Source organism: Protomyctophum bolini, assembly GCF_963924005.1.
Source record: "Protomyctophum bolini genome assembly, chromosome: 16".
NCBI classification, from domain to species: Eukaryota; Metazoa; Chordata; class Actinopteri; order Myctophiformes; family Myctophidae; genus Protomyctophum; species Protomyctophum bolini.
The window spans coordinates 37,390,696-37,409,392 of NC_137877.1; the positions used below are offsets into that span (position 1 = coordinate 37,390,696).

Sequence of the window (18,697 nt, forward strand, 5' to 3'; positions counted from 1 at the left end):
CTCGTCCTCCACTCACAGTTAACAGTTTTTGTATTGAGTTGTGCTTGAAATGTACTTGTAGTTAATAAATACTTCAATCAATCAATTAATCAATCAATCAACCAATGCTTCTGGCGTCAGTGTAACATGCAGAGCCAGTAGGCTGCCACCATGCAGTCACGATTTTAAGTTAGTATTTACGGGGCATGGATGGATTTTTTTAGGCACATGGCGGCCAAGAAAGAAGTCGCATCGCTCCAGCCTCCAGCATGAGGATGAACGAATTCTACAACAGGGCAACAATAATAATAAACAAGAAAGTCCACACAGACATTCCCAATTTAATTCTCAAGAAAACCAGCCGCCTGCAGCAATAACGAACATCGATGACCCACGCGTTTAAAAGGTAGGCTACAAAGATGCAAATATAGAATGATGTCAACTTACTTTATACTTTTCACCGTGTGGTTTTCTTCACGAACGCATCAGATATAGAAGTCCCAGACTCGACTCGTAGAGACGCGGACTATCCTGGTTGTTGCATGCTGAACGAGTGGTCAGCAGTGGTCACCGACTCAATCTAGCACGGGTTATATGAATGAGGAGAGCAGCGCTACTGTTTGCATCATGTGCGGCTGTGTGTGCCACTGTCTGCCACACACACTGAGCTTGCTGTCTGTCTCACGCTGCTGCATTCTTTGTATATCATTCTATTCTGCTGGTGGTGGTTCGGTTCCTCCCGGACCCGTTCTCTTCTCAGAGTGTCTCCTTGGGAAGTGGTAGCTGTCTGTCTGGCGGAACAAGTGCCTTCTGCTGATTGGCTCAAATGAATAAAGCTACCCCCCCCCTCCCAGCCACCCTGCATGCCCTGCCCCATCAACACTCAAAAGGCAAATTTATGCGAGATTCAGTCATTGGACATTTTTAGCTCAATTGAATTTGAATTTATAGCTAATTCTCGTTTTAAATCCCAGATTTTGTACAATAATATATTAAAGACAGATTTGTCATTATGATGGGACAGCTTCAGGGCCACTGCCGGAAAGAATGTCCATTATTTCTGAATAATGGACCTCTTCACCCTATAACCGTTTTTGCTTAGAAAACTGCAAGAGGAATCCCTTGAGAATAACCCATAATATTTTGAAGATGAAGAATATAACATCCATCTTCAACCGCTTATCCGTAGTCTGGTCGCGGGGGCAACATTACAGCAGCTCCACCAGAGAGCTCCAGACTTCCCTCTCCAGTGCAACATTAGTAACTTCCTCCTGGGGGGGATCCCGAGGCGTTCCAAGGCCAGTTTGGGACGGGTCGATGTGATTCCTCCAACTCCTATATTCCAATAACAATGAATAATAAGAACAACGAAATGCATGTGAAAGAGTTGCAATTAGTACCTGGGTCCTGGGCGGATTTAATTTGAACTGCGGCCATAACATGCATTCAGTAAGTTCAGTCTTGATGCCAATATGTTCAGAAGAAAACAGCAAATAATTAAACTAAGTGCAAGGCAAGTTTTACATTTTTTATTTGGTTTAGCACTTTACCAATCATGAGTTTGTCAATGTTTATTTCAAAACCCCTGTTAGTTGAGTTCACATGCTGTTGTTACACAGTATTTACACCAGATTTATGTTTTGTTGACCTCTTTTAACTTGTTTATTTGGAATTTTACTAACAATTTGATAGTTTTTGACAAAATAAACAAAAACGTGGTTACAGTTTGAGTTCGAAAACCTTTGTTGCCTTTGTATTGCATGCTTTGACCTCCCATTTGGCTGTACTTCCGCATACCCCTAGGGGTAGCTATGGGGTACATAACCACCCCATTTGAGAAACACAGCAATGTAAACTTAACCTAGTCCTAGCCTACATAAACAGGTAAATTAGTCGACCTCCGCACTGCCTTGAATGGGCTGATATTGAATTACATGGAAAGGGGGTGTCCTATCTCACCATTGTTATTGAAATGCAACATGGGTCGCCCTCTACGGTGTCAGTGCATGTCTGCAGTACTGTATGGTGAGGCCCCGTAGACTATAGTTGCTTGGAAACGGTAAACTTTACCACATTTCAAGGGTAACCCCCATGGCAACTGATATCACCGAAAGGATAGCTGCTGTTTACCCCTAACCATGGAAACACAGCACCCCTGCCATGTTCCATTATCATGTCATATAGACATTAGACACAGCGACACTGGTCTCTCGTGATGCATCCCTCTTTCCACAAAGAGCACCGGCTCTATTGAAAGGGAATTCCAATGCCTCACGAGTCACGCATGCAGAAAATGTATAAAGTATAGTGGAGAATGTAATGATGTCTATTGATGCCTGTGCATTGCCAAATATGCCCATTTCTCCCTGTCTCTATAGCTATAAGACCAAGGACTCAATTTCCGTCGCCGCTCTAAACCCCTTATCCATAAACTTCTTTACCTTTTTTTTTGTTGAACTATTCAAAAATGTTTTACAAAAATAGTAAAAAAAAAAAAGAAAAGAAAAAAGCCAGAGACGTTTAAGGATAAGGGGTTTAGCGGTGACGAAAATGGAGTATTCAGAAACATCTAGAAACCAATGAAGTTTATTCAGATTCTTAGAAGCTACTATAGAGAACTGGGTATTTTGCGCGGTGTACCGCTCATCTTCCTTTAAGCTCTTACCACATTCTATTTCATCATGACTGAATCCTTAAGTCTCTAAAGATGATTATTACCTCTTTACTTCATAAATGTCAAGAGCAGACCTATATTATGTACAATACAATCACTTGACTTACATGCCTTAATAATAATAATAACAATAATAGTAATAATAATAATAATAATGATAGTAATAATAATAATATCTGGGACTACTCAAAGACACTTTAAATGTGTGGGGGCCAGGGGAGGGAATATAAAAAAGGGCAACTTCATTAGAAACAAGTAAAATAAGAATTAAAACCAATAAAAATGTGACAAGTTCAAACACACACACACACACACACACACACACACACACACACACACACACATACACGCGCGCACACACACGTGACAACCTGTTGTGGGAACTGTATTATTATGTTCTTGCCTTGCAAAATCTTGACAATCTGGTTGCTGATCCTTTAGTGTTTGAATGCCGCGCGGCATACGGCTCCGGATTCATTAGCTTAGTTTAAGCAAAGGGAAGAGGGATTATTTTCACTGCCACGAGGCTCAAGGAGCTCAGAACCTCCTCCACATTGTGATCGCATCCAGCCCACTGTCACTAATACACATCACCTCTTGACCTCTGCTCAGAACTATACGTTCAACTCAGTTCACGGAGTTCACGCTTGACAGTTAAAACTTGTAAATTATTGAAGTCATATAGATTGCGAGGTCACAATGTTGGAACACTGATACATGCGGTACAGTACCGAATGCTTTGCAGAACAGATTGCAGAGGTCTAGTCCCGTAGACTAACATGTATGGGTCTAGTCCCATAGACTATAACAGCATAGGTCTAGTCCCATATACTATAACAGCAGAGGTCTAGTCCCATAGACTAACATGTATGGGTCTAGTCCCATAGACTATAACAGCAGAGGTCTAGTCCCATAGACCTCTTCATGTTAGTCTATGGGACTAGACCACAGCAGAGGTCGCATAGAGTAACATCCTTTAGTTTGTATTTATTTGATACACTGTCTGATCAGCTGATTGATGTAGATTGACTTGTTCCTGCCCCAAAAAAGTGACATTTCTTGCATTTGTGGCACTGAATTGCCACAACCAAATGAAATTGCTTTTAGCCTTGCAATGCGTACTGTCCCTTCAATTCAAATGATTATGTAAAACTGCCCCCTTCCATAAACTTTGGAAGCCAGTTACACTCAGTCAGTATGAAAAATATGAAAACCCTACATAATACATGTTTATCACATGACCCCGCAGAGAACATGTGCAGCAATTTGTGTTATTTTGAGAATAAACAAAGAAATGTTATTTGTACAACCTACGGTCCAAGAGCTAAACATCAAGTGGGTTGATGTAGTGCCATTGAGGAATTGGAGGCCATACAAAAAGTGACGCACACACACACACACACACACACACACAGAGAGAGAGAGAGAGTGGAACATAACTTCAGGCTCTAAAGCCATTTAGGTCATTCCGTTCCAGTCTTTTGTATTTTGTAGGGCAGAAAAGAACAACTTGTGGACTTTCATCACTGAGTTTTGCAGTCGCCATCGCCATCACCGGCACCTTTCAGCATCTTCAGCATCTTCATCAGTTCGTGCTCGAGGGTCAGTATCTCCTTGGGCTTCTTGTAAACGACGATTAACGTGTTGTTGGCGTGAGCGAAGCTGAGGGCGGAATGCTCCAGTGGCAGCCGACACCGGTCGAGGTCGGGGATGTCGAACGTCTTATAGTACTTGTTGTTTGAGGTCCTTATGACGCAGCGCCGTTCGGCGGGCTCCACCGAGACACTGAAGACCTCTTTCCGATAGGGAAGGTTCCGGATCCTCCACTGGAAACTGGTCTTTGTGTCTTTGCGAGAGCACGTGGGATTGACGCGGTTCTCCTGGATCCCCTCGGATTCCAAAATGGCCACGGCCGTGGGAACGTGAGGCTCTCCGACCTCGGTCTGCCACGGGCCCTGAGCTCCCAGGGAGGTTTTGTGCTTCCACTTCCTCAGGACGAGCTGGTTCGTCTGTAGATCGTACTCCTCCGCCATTTCCCTCCCGTCCGTGAAGTGATAGTGGACCTTCCTCAGCCCGTCCTTCACCAAAGACGTTTTCTTTGACGATTTAAGAAGTTCGGGCCAAGATTGATTAGACATTGTTGTTGTTGTTGGTGTGACTCGACGATTCCCGAAAACGTGTTAATTTATATCCCCCCCCAAACTGATGCGTCACACATCTGCCGCGTGCTGATTGGACCTTTTTGACGACGTCAGGGTTGCTATAGCAAACGTAGGCCGGCCTACTCGTCTTTATCTTCAGCAGGCCCGAAGGCATGGGGAGAAGTTCCCCCAGATGAACTGGACCTCCAGTTAAACCCATTCTGGACGAGAACCCCTTTTAGTGCATTATGTTATACTTTAGCTATAGAAAAATAGCAGATCTACAAGCTCATAGCGCGGCACTCGGTGCCGCACTATGAGCTTGTAGATCTGCTATTTTTGAAAAATCGTGAAAATGCGGCACAAATCTTTGAATACCGTATATATTCTTTCAGAGCGAACGTTTTTAACTCAAATAAATCTTTGCTTCTGAGGGGTTCCTGGAACAACATATTTTCAGATGGGGCGGGTCGGTGGCCAGTTACATATAATTTTCGGGGTCCTTGACATGAAATATTGAGCACCACTGACATAGAAACATGAGGTATTTCAGAAAACTGTCAGAATTTAGAAGACATTTTTTAAACTTCGACAGGATTCTCTTTTCGCTGGAAGTGGAACTGTTACCTCCGTGACCCAATTCTGGATAAGTAGCTCGAAGATGAATGCTTGGTCTACTTCACAGAGAAGATGTGTGTGCACATCTAATGCCTGTATTTAGGCCAGGTGTGCTAGACATCAAGGCGAGAATCAAGAAGAGGATAAAACATCTGCACTCGGTCTCCACTCCTCAGAGGGGGTGAGAAACAGCTATTTTAATTGTCTCCACCAGGCCGAAGGCATGGGGAGAGAGAGACACACACACACACACACACACACACACACACACACACACACACACACACACACACACACACACACACACACACACACACACACACAAAACACGATTATATTACTCCTAAACATTTTGCCAAACATCACACACAGTACTCCTATCCTCCTGGTGGAGACCTGTGGCCAGAATGGCACTTTTTCTAGTTGTCCCTGTGATTGGAATAGGGTACTGTGGTACCTATTCCCTTTTATCATTAACCAATGATGTTTGTATTATACTCTATTGGCTTGAATATAAGACTACGTTTTTTTTCCAATGGAAATATCCTAAAAGAAACTGGGTCGTATTATAATTGGGGACTATAGACTTGACTAGAGACTTGAAAATGGGGGTCGTCTTATAATCAGTCGTCTTATATTCGGGAAAATATGGTAATTGTTAGTTTGTCATTATAATAATAACTGCCTGATGAAGACCTATAAAAGGGTCCAAACGTTGCGCCAGTAATAAAAGTAAGTTGTTTTTTTGGAGCTTAACAGTGTGCCGATGTTTTATCTTCTCCTTTGATGGATGGTCCTTTATCATTAACAAATAACTCACTCATGTCTTTGTACGCTGAGTAAGCATAGTATGTTTTTAGTTTAATTGAGACATCAATCTGCATGATAAATATAAAGTAAGCGTATAGGCATTATTCATGCTTGATACCTTCCTACCTTCCTTTTAGTGAATGATGATGATGATGGGGGGGCGGCGGTGGCTCAGGGCTAGAGGGGCTGCATGGATGGTAACCGCAAGGTTGCCAGTTCGAAAGTGTCGGAACTTAGTGTCCTTGAGCAAGACACTGAACCCCTAATTGCTCCTGATGTGCTGGTTGGTGCATTGCATGGTTTCTGCCGCCATCGGTGTATGAATGTGTGTGTGAATGGGTGAATGTATAATGCACAATCTATGTAAAGCGCCTTGGATAAAGGCTCTATATAAATGCACCATTTACCATTATGATGGTAGACAAGACACGCCTTGTCAGAGACTCACCTGGGCTGGTTCTAGCTTGATATGGCTTACCCCTTATAGAAGGCACGCAAACATGCTTGCATGCGTGAGCACACGCACGCACTGCAAACACATATTGTGCATACACCCCACTGTAAACCTGGTGGAGACCTGCAGCTTCAAGGTCACTTTTTCTAGTTTGGATCTTAATTGTTCTACTCTGTTAGGAAGTATCTGTTCGTCTGGCCATGCAGTATTGTTCCGGCCTGCCACTTGACATTCCAAGAGGCTATAATTCTCCCATCTTGTCTTTTCAGTTCCCTGACCTCTCCCATCATCCTTTATCATTTTCCAACAGCTCATTACAAATACTGGATTTGACTTTTTGAGTGCCCAATTGTAGTCTCACCACCAAAGCACTTCTCTCCCTGCCCATCTGTGCCAAATGGAAATAGTGACCTTTTCTAAATGCTGGTGTATAGCTATAGAGATTCACTGCAAAAATTATTTTTTTTACACGCAATTATCATGTATTATCAAGAAGTTCCACATTTCTTGTTTTTGAGAAACACAATAGTCTTAAAAGAAAGTCAATGTGATGGGAAACAATATCCTTGAAGTGAAATGTCAGGCGTCCAGTCTGTCAAATCAACCACATTGGACGGTATAGAAAAGTAATGTTGAGTACATAGACTGAATAAAAAACAGTAAAGTACCAAACCCGGCTCACAAGGGCTTTTCAGACAATAAGATTGCAGAGAATCTCTGACATCATCAACATGATGACATGTATCGATGTTCAGATGTTAAATTCCACATGGCTCCATATTTTTGGCAAGACATGTGGTACGTGGTCTCTGGTGTATAACAGATCTGAGAACATGAATTCATAAAAATGTGAAAAATATAAAATAAAATATAAAATAGATATCACTGGCTCCAGGAGAACCCTTTGGAGCAGAGGTTGCAAGATATCCACATTGTAGTATAGTCACACCATACCCATACCTGGATAGTAAAGGGCAGACGATCATTGCCAGACACTCCTGCGCAGCGGGCCGTTTCCCCGTTTAACCAGGTTCTTACTAAAGTGTTTCATACAGTATATGCTACCATGGCAACCATTCATGACATCGAAATACTTTGTCCAATCAGTGTGCAGCTGTGAAGCACCAGCTTGGGAGAGTTCAGAGGCCATAAATAATAATGTCATCCCCGCAACAACACATTAACACGTGTTCAGTCATTACTGATAGCGCTCCAATCATAGAGATGAGATTATAACAATGTTCTGTGTCAACGCGGTGTTTGCCGCCGGTGTTATATTTGGCTTTGGCGTTGTGTTCGCCGTCACCGTCTCGGCTGCGGCGGCGGCACTGCTCATAGCCTGTTACTCATATATGCAGGAGAGAGAAAGCAAGATGATGATACAGGCAGGTGTTCTTACTAAGAAATAAATGTACTGACCCTCCATCAAAGAGGAGAATTGACGGGTGCAGATGAAAGAATGAATATTTGATTGAAAGGCTCCTCACTTACATGTAGAAAAGAAGACCATACTCACCCACGCTTACAAGAAGTTGCTAGCGCTGCAACAAAGATTGCCCCCCCCCCCCTTCCCACGAACATGCCACTTGGGCTTATATGGACACTAGGCCAAGCCAGATGCACCGTGCACCACTACCCCCTTTTTGAAACTAGCTCCTCGCCACTCGCCCTACACACTGCCACTCGGTTGGAGCATAGATATGTAAATAACAGAGACGGCACCATAATTATCCTCCCATCCACTTGCATTCCGGTGCCGTCCATCCATCCATCTTCAACCGCTTATCAGTAGTCAGGTCGCGGGGGCAACAGCTCCGCCCGAGAGCTCCGGACATCCCTCTCCAGAGCAACATTAGTGACTTCCAGTGCCGTCTCTATTATAAATATATTTATGCTCAAACCCAGTGGAAGTGTGTAGGGCGACTGGCGACGAGCTAGTTTCAAAAAGGGCCTTAGTCTCTGCGATGGTGGACAGGAAGGGTGCTGTCCGAGCACCTCCAAAAGCATGTGTAGCAAATGTGTGTGAGGCTTTCACCGAAATCTGCAGTACTGGCCAAATGTGTGTTTTGAAGAAAATGCCAAATGACCGAAAATCAAGTTTTTGAGTGATGAACACAATGGTGAAAAGGATCTTCTAGCCAGGCGGAGATGGCAATGCCCACTCGGTATATATTTTGCTATTATATGCTGATGTAATTGGGCCGTCTGGCCACTATTGTGTATAAGGAGTCGAGGACTGAACCTAGTTGACTATTATTTTTAGCCAAGCCCTGAGGAAGACCCATGCAAGTCGAAAACCGGTCGGTGTCCAGTTGAATCCACCTTATGGTATTTTTTTGTGTAGCCTATTATTCAACCCCTCTTTTCTTCAATTTAGTCATGTTTTGGTTGTTTGCTAGACTACTGTTTTCTCAGCTAGCAACATTACTGTCTCACCTGCCAGTGAGGGTCTCCCTGTAGTGCCTCAGTCCCACTCCTCCCGCAAAACATCCCTTGCTGACAGTCACTGCCACAGCGAGAAGTAAACACAGGGACAGAGTTACCCTGTTGGTGTCCTCGCGGGTCCCCGGAACATCCAGACCCACAGGAACGTGTCCAGGGGGTCCCTCTACTGTACTGTACCACCCGAAATCATATATACAGTTAATGTGTGTTAGGCTGCACAACGGTGACACTTGGTGGTGAAAACCAACCAAACGCTATTTTCGTGCTCGGACACAGCCAGCCAGCCAGGGACACACATAGCTCTGCAATGGAGTGGTTGATGCTCTGCCAGACCGGATGGGTTGGATTCGAAGCATCTGTAACGCCCGGGATTCAAACTCGGGCCTCCCTCGTGAAAGTCCAATATCTTAACCACTAGACCAAAGGGATATATCCCTATGGACCGGGGGAGATATTAGACTTTTGAGGCCATCAGGCAGAGGCGCTGAGCGACTGCTACACTCACCCCCCTTTTGACCTCCTCCCATGGGGAGGCCTGATCCACGTCACAGCACCAATGTAAAGCCCGGGGTTCGAACTCGGGTCTCCCGCCTGAAAGTCCAACATCTTAACCACTAGACCAAAGGGATATGTCCCTATGGACCGGGGGAGATATTAGACTTTTGAGGCCATCAGGCTGAGACGCTGAGCCACTGCATATACACATCCTCCAGATAACCTTTTGTCACCAGGCTGTCAACAGTAGGCCTACCTGGGGAGACCATGGTTTGTTGTGTTCAGATCCGGTCTACTATAGTGTCTGTATCCGTGACGGTGATTCACACTGTATCACACACACATTATTTCCCATATTCCACTTCCACTCTAGTCCAGATCTGCAATTTTCAAAAGTGAAATGATCCCAGTCTAATAAATGACAAACTGTCACACCAGCACTTGAATTGATAGCAGCCGTGCACTTTCCTGGCATTTCTTAACTGTTGGAAAAGCTATTAGTGTATAGGCCTAAAATCAATTAACCTATATTTTTTTTCCAAATGTATTTGATCTTATCCTGTATTTTTCTATCTTGTTATATATTGTCTCACATCTTGTGGATTGTCACGCAGCACGCTTCATGTTGTTAGAGACAGTAAGTCCTGGAAGTTATTGTGTTCTTCTATTCTTGAATTAACCTGCAACAGTGCAACATCATAATAATAATATAATATAATATAATTATTTATTATTTTATATATATATTATACACATATATATCTAGGATGGAAACCAACCGAAATACTTTCTTTAGTATTTCCTCTTTAGCAGCTAGACCGTGTATTGTACCTCTCTGTGCTTGACCATGCAAACTGTCAATAAAGCATTGAATCAAAAATAAATCAATAAACCAACTATAAAACTGAACTTCCTGCCGAATGTTGATTGACGAGCCGTGAACCTAATCAGACACGCGAATCCGAACAGTGACCAATCATGACGGATCATAACCGAGAAGAGGCGGGGCTTAGTGGTGGTATTAGTGAGGTGGCTAACAGTTCTTCCATAGATGGTATACTAGGATAGAAAAAGAATAGCTTTAAAGTTTACAGTACACTGATCGCTCAGAATGAATGGCACGGCCGCATATTCGAACTTTGACAACCAGGAACATGTCTTGAAACTAGGGGAAACATTCGAGAAACATCCCAAAAGTGCATACCACACGGTGCGATGTAAGTGGCATTTTAAATACATTATTATACGGTACCAGCTGGGCTATTGGGCTAGCTAACGTTAGCTTTCTTGTTAGCCATGCTGCTGTTGCTCTGTTGGCTCTTTTGGAACTAGTCTGCTGTTGGCAATGTCTAGAACGAATGAAACTGACTCTTAACTAACTACCAACGTTCGTACATTGAACAATTGTGGTTTATTTAGTCTGTCATAATTCATCTTAACAGTCGATGCCCCATCTGTCAGATAAAACATTAGCGATGCAATGGTGATGACTGGCTAGTGCCTAGTATGTGTGACGTGGTTGCCATCTGCTGGTTAAAGGGTGTAATATAAGTGGCTTTCCCATGCTGAAGGCCAGGCTGACATTTGTTTCAGGTTTTGCCTCCTTTAATTTAAATGCCTCTCTCCCTTTTATCTTTACACAGATGACTTCAAACCAGCCTCTATTGACACAGCACGTGAAGGAGACCTTGAAGTAGGCAAAGGAGAGCAAGTCACCATAACACTGCCTAATTTAGAGGTTGGTAACACAAGTTAGAGGCTCCTGAAAATAATAATTCTTATTAATAATCATCGTAATCACTTTTTCTTGAGGGGCGCTAGCCCCTCCTATGTCCAGCTTTGAGGGTGTGTACTGTAAACACAAACATTGAATGCCATTGATAACGAATGGCCATTTTTGAGCGTTTGAGTAAACGCAAACATTACGTAAACGCAGACAAAAGTGAGGACGCAAATTGTGATTGGCCGGAATGAGATGATGATGTATGATGATAAGAGCGCTCACTTCATATGGGTGTGTGTGGTTTTTTTTTTAAACGCTTTTCCACTTGCTGCTTGTGCTTTCCGTCAGGGTTCAACTGCCCCAGTAACCGTCTTCAAGGGATCCAAGAGGCCTTACATGAAGGAATGCATCCTCATTGTGAACCATGATACTGGAGAGTACCGCCTTGAAAAACTCAACAGCAATATAGCTGTCAAAAAGACCAGGTAAATGGCTTAGCGGGAAAGGTGAATGTTAATTGTCAATTACTTGACTATTTCTAAGACAGTGGTTTTCAACCAGTGTTCTTGAGAGTGTAAAATTAAACCAAATGGACCCTTCCGGGTCCATCCATCCATCTCAAGAGTTAAATTATTATTAAATATCTGCATTACTTAAGTCTACACTATTGGAGAATGTAAAATTATTGTTGTTTTATGTAAAATTATTGTTATTTTGATCAACGTTTGCCTGTGATCTCTCCTAATGGTTCCAACATCAATACAGCATGGAATTGTGACAAAATCTTATCCAACGATAACAAAATATTTTGTAGTTTTGGGTCTGAGAGGCTAAAGGTCATCAAATGGTGGTCCGTGGCTCAGATGCTGAATAAACTAGAAATGTACTGTCGAGCGCAAGTTGGCAGAACTTGCGCTTTGCACACAAGTTGGCCTACTTGTGCGTGAGCAGAGCACGCAACTCGTGTCAACTTCATATATATATATATATATATATATATATATATATATATATATATATATATATATTTATATATGTATGCATACATACATACCCAGCCAATGAAACGTACCACAGTTACGTCATCAAAAATACACAATCCCTGTTTAGCCGAGTGACGCCACCGACGTACGCAGCCGAAAACAGTACTTGCACACACGACATGCACATACATAATTGCATACTGCATACTTTGTCCCTCTTGGTTATTTTAAGATTGTAATTGCGTGTGTGTGCGTGTGTGTGTTTTTGTGCCATGCAGGGCTGAAGGAAGCAGTAAGGTCCAGTCTCGGTTTGAGCAGCAGACGAGAGGTCTGAGTCAGCAGGTAAAGAGCAGCAGCACTTTACCTACTGGTGCATGCAGCAGCAGCAGCAGCAGCAGCAGCAACAACAAGACTCCCACCGGCCCCAAGAGCTCCCAGTCTCCACCCAAGGAGAAGATGTCCCCCACATCCCCAATGGACGACATTGAAAGAGGTAAAAAAAAAGAAAATCTCCTACTTACAGTATAGAATAAACTGAAAACTTCACATAAAATTGACCTTCACAGGTGCACACCGTCTACACTTGCACAATACGGACAACTTTATTTAAGCAAAGTTTCGTGGTTTAGTCAACACTTTGACTACTATTCACGAGTTAATTAATTGTAGAACACTTTCCCTGCGATTCTCGCGACTTGCCCGAGTTATGTTTTCATTGTTTGATCCACGTTTTTTAATCGGTTTGAAGTCATGCGGGCGACACCCACCGCGACAGAATGGGATATGATGAGACGCGTTTTGATGACGTCGCCGCAAAAAAGGTCCGTCGCTCCGGCCTGCAAAGGATTATGGGAAATTGACGGTCGAATCTGCCGGAGAAAGAAGCCGTACGTGCGCTGCCCGGTCTGTTATTGTGTGACCGCCGCCATGGAATTCATACAATTTCTACAACGAGCGATTAAACCGCCTTTAAAGTGGATTTTCATGACCAGGAAGACGGCCGTAAATTGTCTGCATTAACCCATTCTTGGCGGGAACCCATTTTAAAAAAATGACATCGAAGAGCGACTGACATAGAAGTCATTTTTTTAGAATCTGATCTCGGGTCAGAATGAAAACGGTCAGGATGTAGAAGACATTTTTAGAATCTGCTCTCAGGTCAGAAAATAATGAGGTTAAACGAAAAATACATTTGTCATGCGTGTCTTACGTCTGTACGTGTGTCTGTCTCTCTCTCTCTCCCCGCCACAGAGCTAATGGCCGAGGCGCAGGTCATGGACCAGATGAGCAGCGGCGACAGCTCGTCGGGCTCCAACAACTCGTCCTCCTCCTCCTCCTCCAGCAGTGACGACAGCGACTCGGACGACGAACAGCGGCGCTCCTCGCTCCCGTCGTCGGCGGCGCCGCCACCACCCGCCGCCAACGACCAGATGTACCACACGCCTGCTCCCATGGGCAGCAGCACCCCCGCTGCCCCCCCAGCCGGCAACAACAACAACCCCTCCTCTTTCAACACCTCCTCCTCCTCCTTCACCACCTCCACCTCCTCTTCCACCAACCGTCCGGAGGAGAGCGGAGGAGGAGGAGGAGGAGGAGGAGGAGGAGGAGGACACCTGATGAACACACTCAGTGGGTATCCTATAGCCAGTAGCGGTGGTGTTTTTGGCAGCTTATTTTTGGTTTTAGCCAGTCTCTCTTGAATAGGTTTTACTTGGGTTTTAGTCATATTTTAGTCACCTGGAATGTTTTAGTGTTGGGTCTAGTTTCAGTCGACTAAATCTACAGTTGATTGAGTGTATTTTGTCGGGCCTTGATGCCGTCGTAATGACTGTTTTTTTTTTTTACACTTGCTGAAAATAGCCGATTTACAAGCAGCGAGTCGTCGCGCTGCGACACGTTGTGAGCTTGTAGATCGGCTATTTTCAGCATGCAGCTAATTGTAAAATGACTTGTACTGGATCTCTTGTCCACTAGTCCCTTTCTGATATTTTAGTCTAGTTTTTAATTGTTGACAAAATCGACAGTATATTTAGTCATAGTTTTAGACACCATAGCTTAGTTTTCATTTAGTTTTCGTCTGTGAAAAAAGGTAGTCGACAGACATTTTTCGTCATAGTTGTAGTCTACGAAAACAACACTGGGCAGTAGGTGCTTTGCGACTAAAGATGCTCTGATCGATTAGCCTCTTCGCTAAGTCCCTCCTCCCTCCCTCCTTCCATCCTTGTCCCAATAGGCACGTTGTCCTTCGTTCTCACCCATTGAGAGGCAAAAGATGCATGTTGAATGACAGGATTTCTCCATATAAATAATTTATCGTTTTAAGTAGAAAAAGCTTCAAAATGTCTTCTAAATCTAGTCAACCAGGCCTGCAGTATGCTATGCACTGGACAAAACGTGCATGACATTATTTCAGTAAACTAGAAATACGAAAACGAGTTTTCATGTAATGCACGGAAGACTATGGTGATTACTAATAATAATAATAATAATAAAACTTTATTTGTATAGCACCTTTCATGACATGAAATGCAGCTCAAAGTGCTTTACAGATAAATGGAGGATAAAAGAAAAGCAAGGCAACAACATTAAAAACAAGCAGTAATGCAATACAGTGAACAAAAATAAAAAATAAAAGATCAATTAAAAGCAATGTTGTAGAAGTGGGTCTTGAGCTGAGCTTTAAAAATGTCTACAGAGGCTGCCTGACGAAGGTACAGTGGGAGCTTGTTCCATGCCGACGGCCCGTAGAAGCAAAAAGCTGCTTCCCCGTATTTTTTAGTTGCCTTTTTTTTTGGCAAAGCGAGCAGGCCAGCAGTGGAAGACCTTAGGGGGCGGTTTGGGACATATTTAGGCAGGCAGTCATGTAGGTAGGAAGGTGCGAGACCATTGAGAGCTTTATAGACAAGTAAAATAATTTTAAAATCAATCCTAAAAACAACCGGAAGCCAGTGCAGTGATGCCAAAACTGGAGTATGTTCTCTCATCTTAGTTCTAGTTAAAACTCTGGCTGCTGAATTTTGGACAAGTTGTAATCTGTTTTCTTAGGCAGTCCTGAAAAAAGTGCATTGCAGTAGTCAAGCCGAGAAAAAACAAAGGCGTGGATTAGCGTTTTTGCATCGTCCAAGGACAAATGGGCTCTGATTCGTGCAATATTTCTAAGGTGAAAAAAGGCAATCTTGGTAACATGATTAATGTGTGAATCAATAATAACCCCCAGGTTCTTTACTTTACTGTTACTTTCTACAGTCAGGTTACCAAGTCTGCTTATTATTGATTCTTTCTGCTCACTAGTATTATTGCCATCACCTGGGTGGCTCAGTCGTGTAACTTTGTATGTTCAACACAGCCATGCAAGATAACACTGACTGCTATGAGGTGACGAATCAATAATTCTCAATAGTATATTATATTTCCATAAAATACAAAACAAACGAAGAACAAGGAGATAAAAATAAATGATGTATACAAACCATACACGTATACGCACATAATGGCTGTATATATTTTCAAAACTTTCTTAACTTAACTCTAAAACTAGCATTTTGATTATCTCGGCAAAATGGGCACAGACTGGGCGTCGCATAGCAGTTCATGTCCTGCCCAAAAATGTAACTCTGCATAAAACGCTGAAATCTTTGCCGCTGAGCTAATAAGGGCACACGTGCCGCTAGCTCAGGGGGATATTTGCCATATTACCATATGGCCTATTACAGCGCCACCAGGAGGCCACAACCTGACCTGCCCTGGTGTAGAGTGGAGACCTGTGCCCCCGAGGGGCACTTTATCTAGTTTCTACTTATTTATAGAGCTGATTTTCTTTTATTTTTTATTGTTGAAGATTATTACTTATTCCACCTGTGCAGTTTGTCTCTCTTTCTTTTCCTGACCTATAAGTGAATGATTTTGTATGTAATCATTCCCGTAAATGGCTGACTGACTGCTTATTTCTCCACCCTTTCTCTCTTCCAGAGACCGACCTCCAACTAAGCGATTCTGGCAGTGAAAGTGACGATGACTGAGAACACACAGGTTTCTGTCTGCCATGGACATCCGATTTCTTTTTTTTTCTTTGGGGGGGGGGGGTAATAATTAGGTGGGAAATGAACCCGGGCTTGCAGATCCATATACATTGTCTCGCTTCCTCTTATATTTGGCTGCTTGCTAATACCATGCATCTGCAATGTCCTGCATCATATCTCCCCCCCCTCTAACCTCCAGTTAGCAAAGACATTTGCTTATACCTGGACGAATCTCATATCGGATCTTTTTTTCTTTTTCTTTTTCATGATTGCATTATGCGTTTGTGCGAGGATTCCGAGGAACGACAGTTTAACTTAACTATTGGTTTGCACAGGGGGTGATGTGACCAGTCACCATAGTAGACCATAGCAGAACAACATAGGCAGCCAGAATGTTTAACCACTTAACCCATTTAGACCTGAGGCCGATTCTAAAAAAAATAAAAATAAAAAGGTTTCTAAATCCTAACTGTTTTCTGAAAAACCTATGTTTCTATGTCAGTGGTGCTCAACCTTTTTCATGTTAATTATCCCCAGAAGCAAAGATTTGTTCTGGGAGGGGGAACCCCTTTTGGTGTTAGCATTATGTTATAATTTAGATATTGAAAAATAGCAAATCTACGAGTGCCGCGCTACGAGCTTGTAGTTCTGCTATTTTTTAAAAGTTTTATAAATGTGGCACAAATATTGGAATATATTCTTTCAGAGTGAACATTTTAACTCAAATCTTTGCTTCTGGGGGGGGTCCCTGGAACAACATATTTTCAAATGGAGGTCGGCGGCCAATTACGTATAATTCTTTGGGGTCCTTGACATGAATTATTGAGCACCACTGACATAGAAACGGACTAATATCGTGGCCTTTCTTACTAAACAAATAAGGCCACTGTTGGACGGGGTGGTGTTGCAGTCTATTGTTGCTGTATAACTCGAGTCGCCTCTCCTCTTCATCAGCCTCCTCCGGGTTTTCCCGATTACGGCAGCGATTGTGAGCACACTGGCAGTTATCTCCGCATGACATCTTCTCTTTACGGCAATGACACTTCTTGTTGACACAGCGACCCTTACAGGCACACAGCTTAACGGATGGATTGACTGGTGGAAAGAATCCGTGACTGCCTGGGGTCGTGGGGTCAACTGGAAGTGGAAGACTGCCAGGTATGTCTGGGGACGACCGAGTTCCATAAGAGGACGGTTAAAATCCTCCTCCGGGTTTTCCCCGATTACAGCAGTGACAGTTTTATTTAGAAGACATTTTCGACGTCGTCAGGCCTAAATGGGTAGCAAGCCTTCCACTCTTGATGGTTATCGCGGCGGTGGACTGCTCAATTCTGGACGGGAGCACCTTATGGTGTTTTAAAACTAAGCATTATGTTGTACTTTAGCTATTGAAAAATAGCAGATCTACAAGCTCATAGCACGCCACCGAGTGGCGCGCTACGAGCTTGTAGGTCTGCTACTTTTTTTTAATCTTAAAAATGCGGCACAAATCTTTGAATATATATATTCTTTCAGAGCGAACGTTTTTCTTATTTCGACGTCGGGCCTAAACGGTGTCAGTATTATGTTAGTTATCATTATCGGATCCTTTTGACTTTAGATTACCGTGCGGGGGGGGAAAAAAAATAGAAAGTAGACGCTTGAGTTTGTGTCTCTTAAAAATGTTCTAGAATAAATAAGGTACTTGGATGTAATGTTTTGATCTGAAGATATCGTATAGGTAGGTCTTAGTGAGAGAATTGTGCACTAGGATTGGGTCAATCTTTGTGGGTTTTTTTTGGGGAGGGGGGGGGGGGGGGATACGAGACTATATGCTCGGTGCAATGGGTTTCGGGGGAAGGAAAAACTGATTTGGCTTTGTAGCTTTAAAAGCCTGCAATACTTGAATCTAACTTATTTATATTTTACACAACACTCAGACCAACAGATTAAAAATGCTTAATATATTTTATATGCTTTTAGTCGGCGGCAAGCGAAGCAATGGAGAGAGCTATAAAGGTACTATGTAGGCTAATATAGGCTACTGTACACGTACCCAAACCTGGAGCCTTGATACTGCACACACCACTGTGAGTCTTAATACAGCACATTCATGTGCCTTTGTCGAGCCCGATGTATGCTTTGTTGCATGACTGTGTCATACACTCGCCCCAAAATCATGTGTCATATCAAATGTTCCAATGTAAATGACGTTTATTTTTTGAGTGGTGCAACCCCTCCCTTACGGAGCTATGTGTGTGTGGCTGGCTGGCTGGGTGCCTGCCTGGTGGGTGCGTATGAGGACGAAAATAGCATGGTTGTTTTTCACCACCTGTGTGCAACCTAACACACACGCACATATTAACGGTATAAATGA

General features: G+C 43.1%; 2 protein-coding genes across 2 annotated transcripts; one reads left to right on the top strand and one right to left on the bottom strand.

Annotated features, from left to right (window-relative positions):
* Window positions 1-4,176: 4,176 nt before the first annotated feature.
* LOC308330598 (protein DPCD-like) lies at window positions 4,177-4,791 on the bottom strand (the record flags this gene model as incomplete). The annotated part of the gene is made up of 1 exon (XM_080785536.1): window positions 4,177-4,791. The coding sequence occupies one exon, from the start codon at window positions 4,789-4,791 to the stop codon at window positions 4,177-4,179; it is 615 nt and encodes a 204-aa protein (XP_080641662.1).
* A 5,890-nt stretch (window positions 4,792-10,681) lies between these two features.
* On the top strand, window positions 10,682-16,571 carry eaf2 (ELL associated factor 2). The gene is made up of 6 exons (XM_080785423.1): window positions 10,682-10,833; window positions 11,260-11,354; window positions 11,688-11,824; window positions 12,601-12,815; window positions 13,574-13,951; window positions 16,292-16,571. Exons 1-6 carry the CDS (start codon window positions 10,728-10,730, stop codon window positions 16,339-16,341), a joined length of 981 nt encoding a protein of 326 aa, XP_080641549.1. The 5' UTR covers window positions 10,682-10,727; the 3' UTR covers window positions 16,342-16,571.
* The last annotated feature ends 2,126 nt before the right edge of the window (window positions 16,572-18,697 follow it).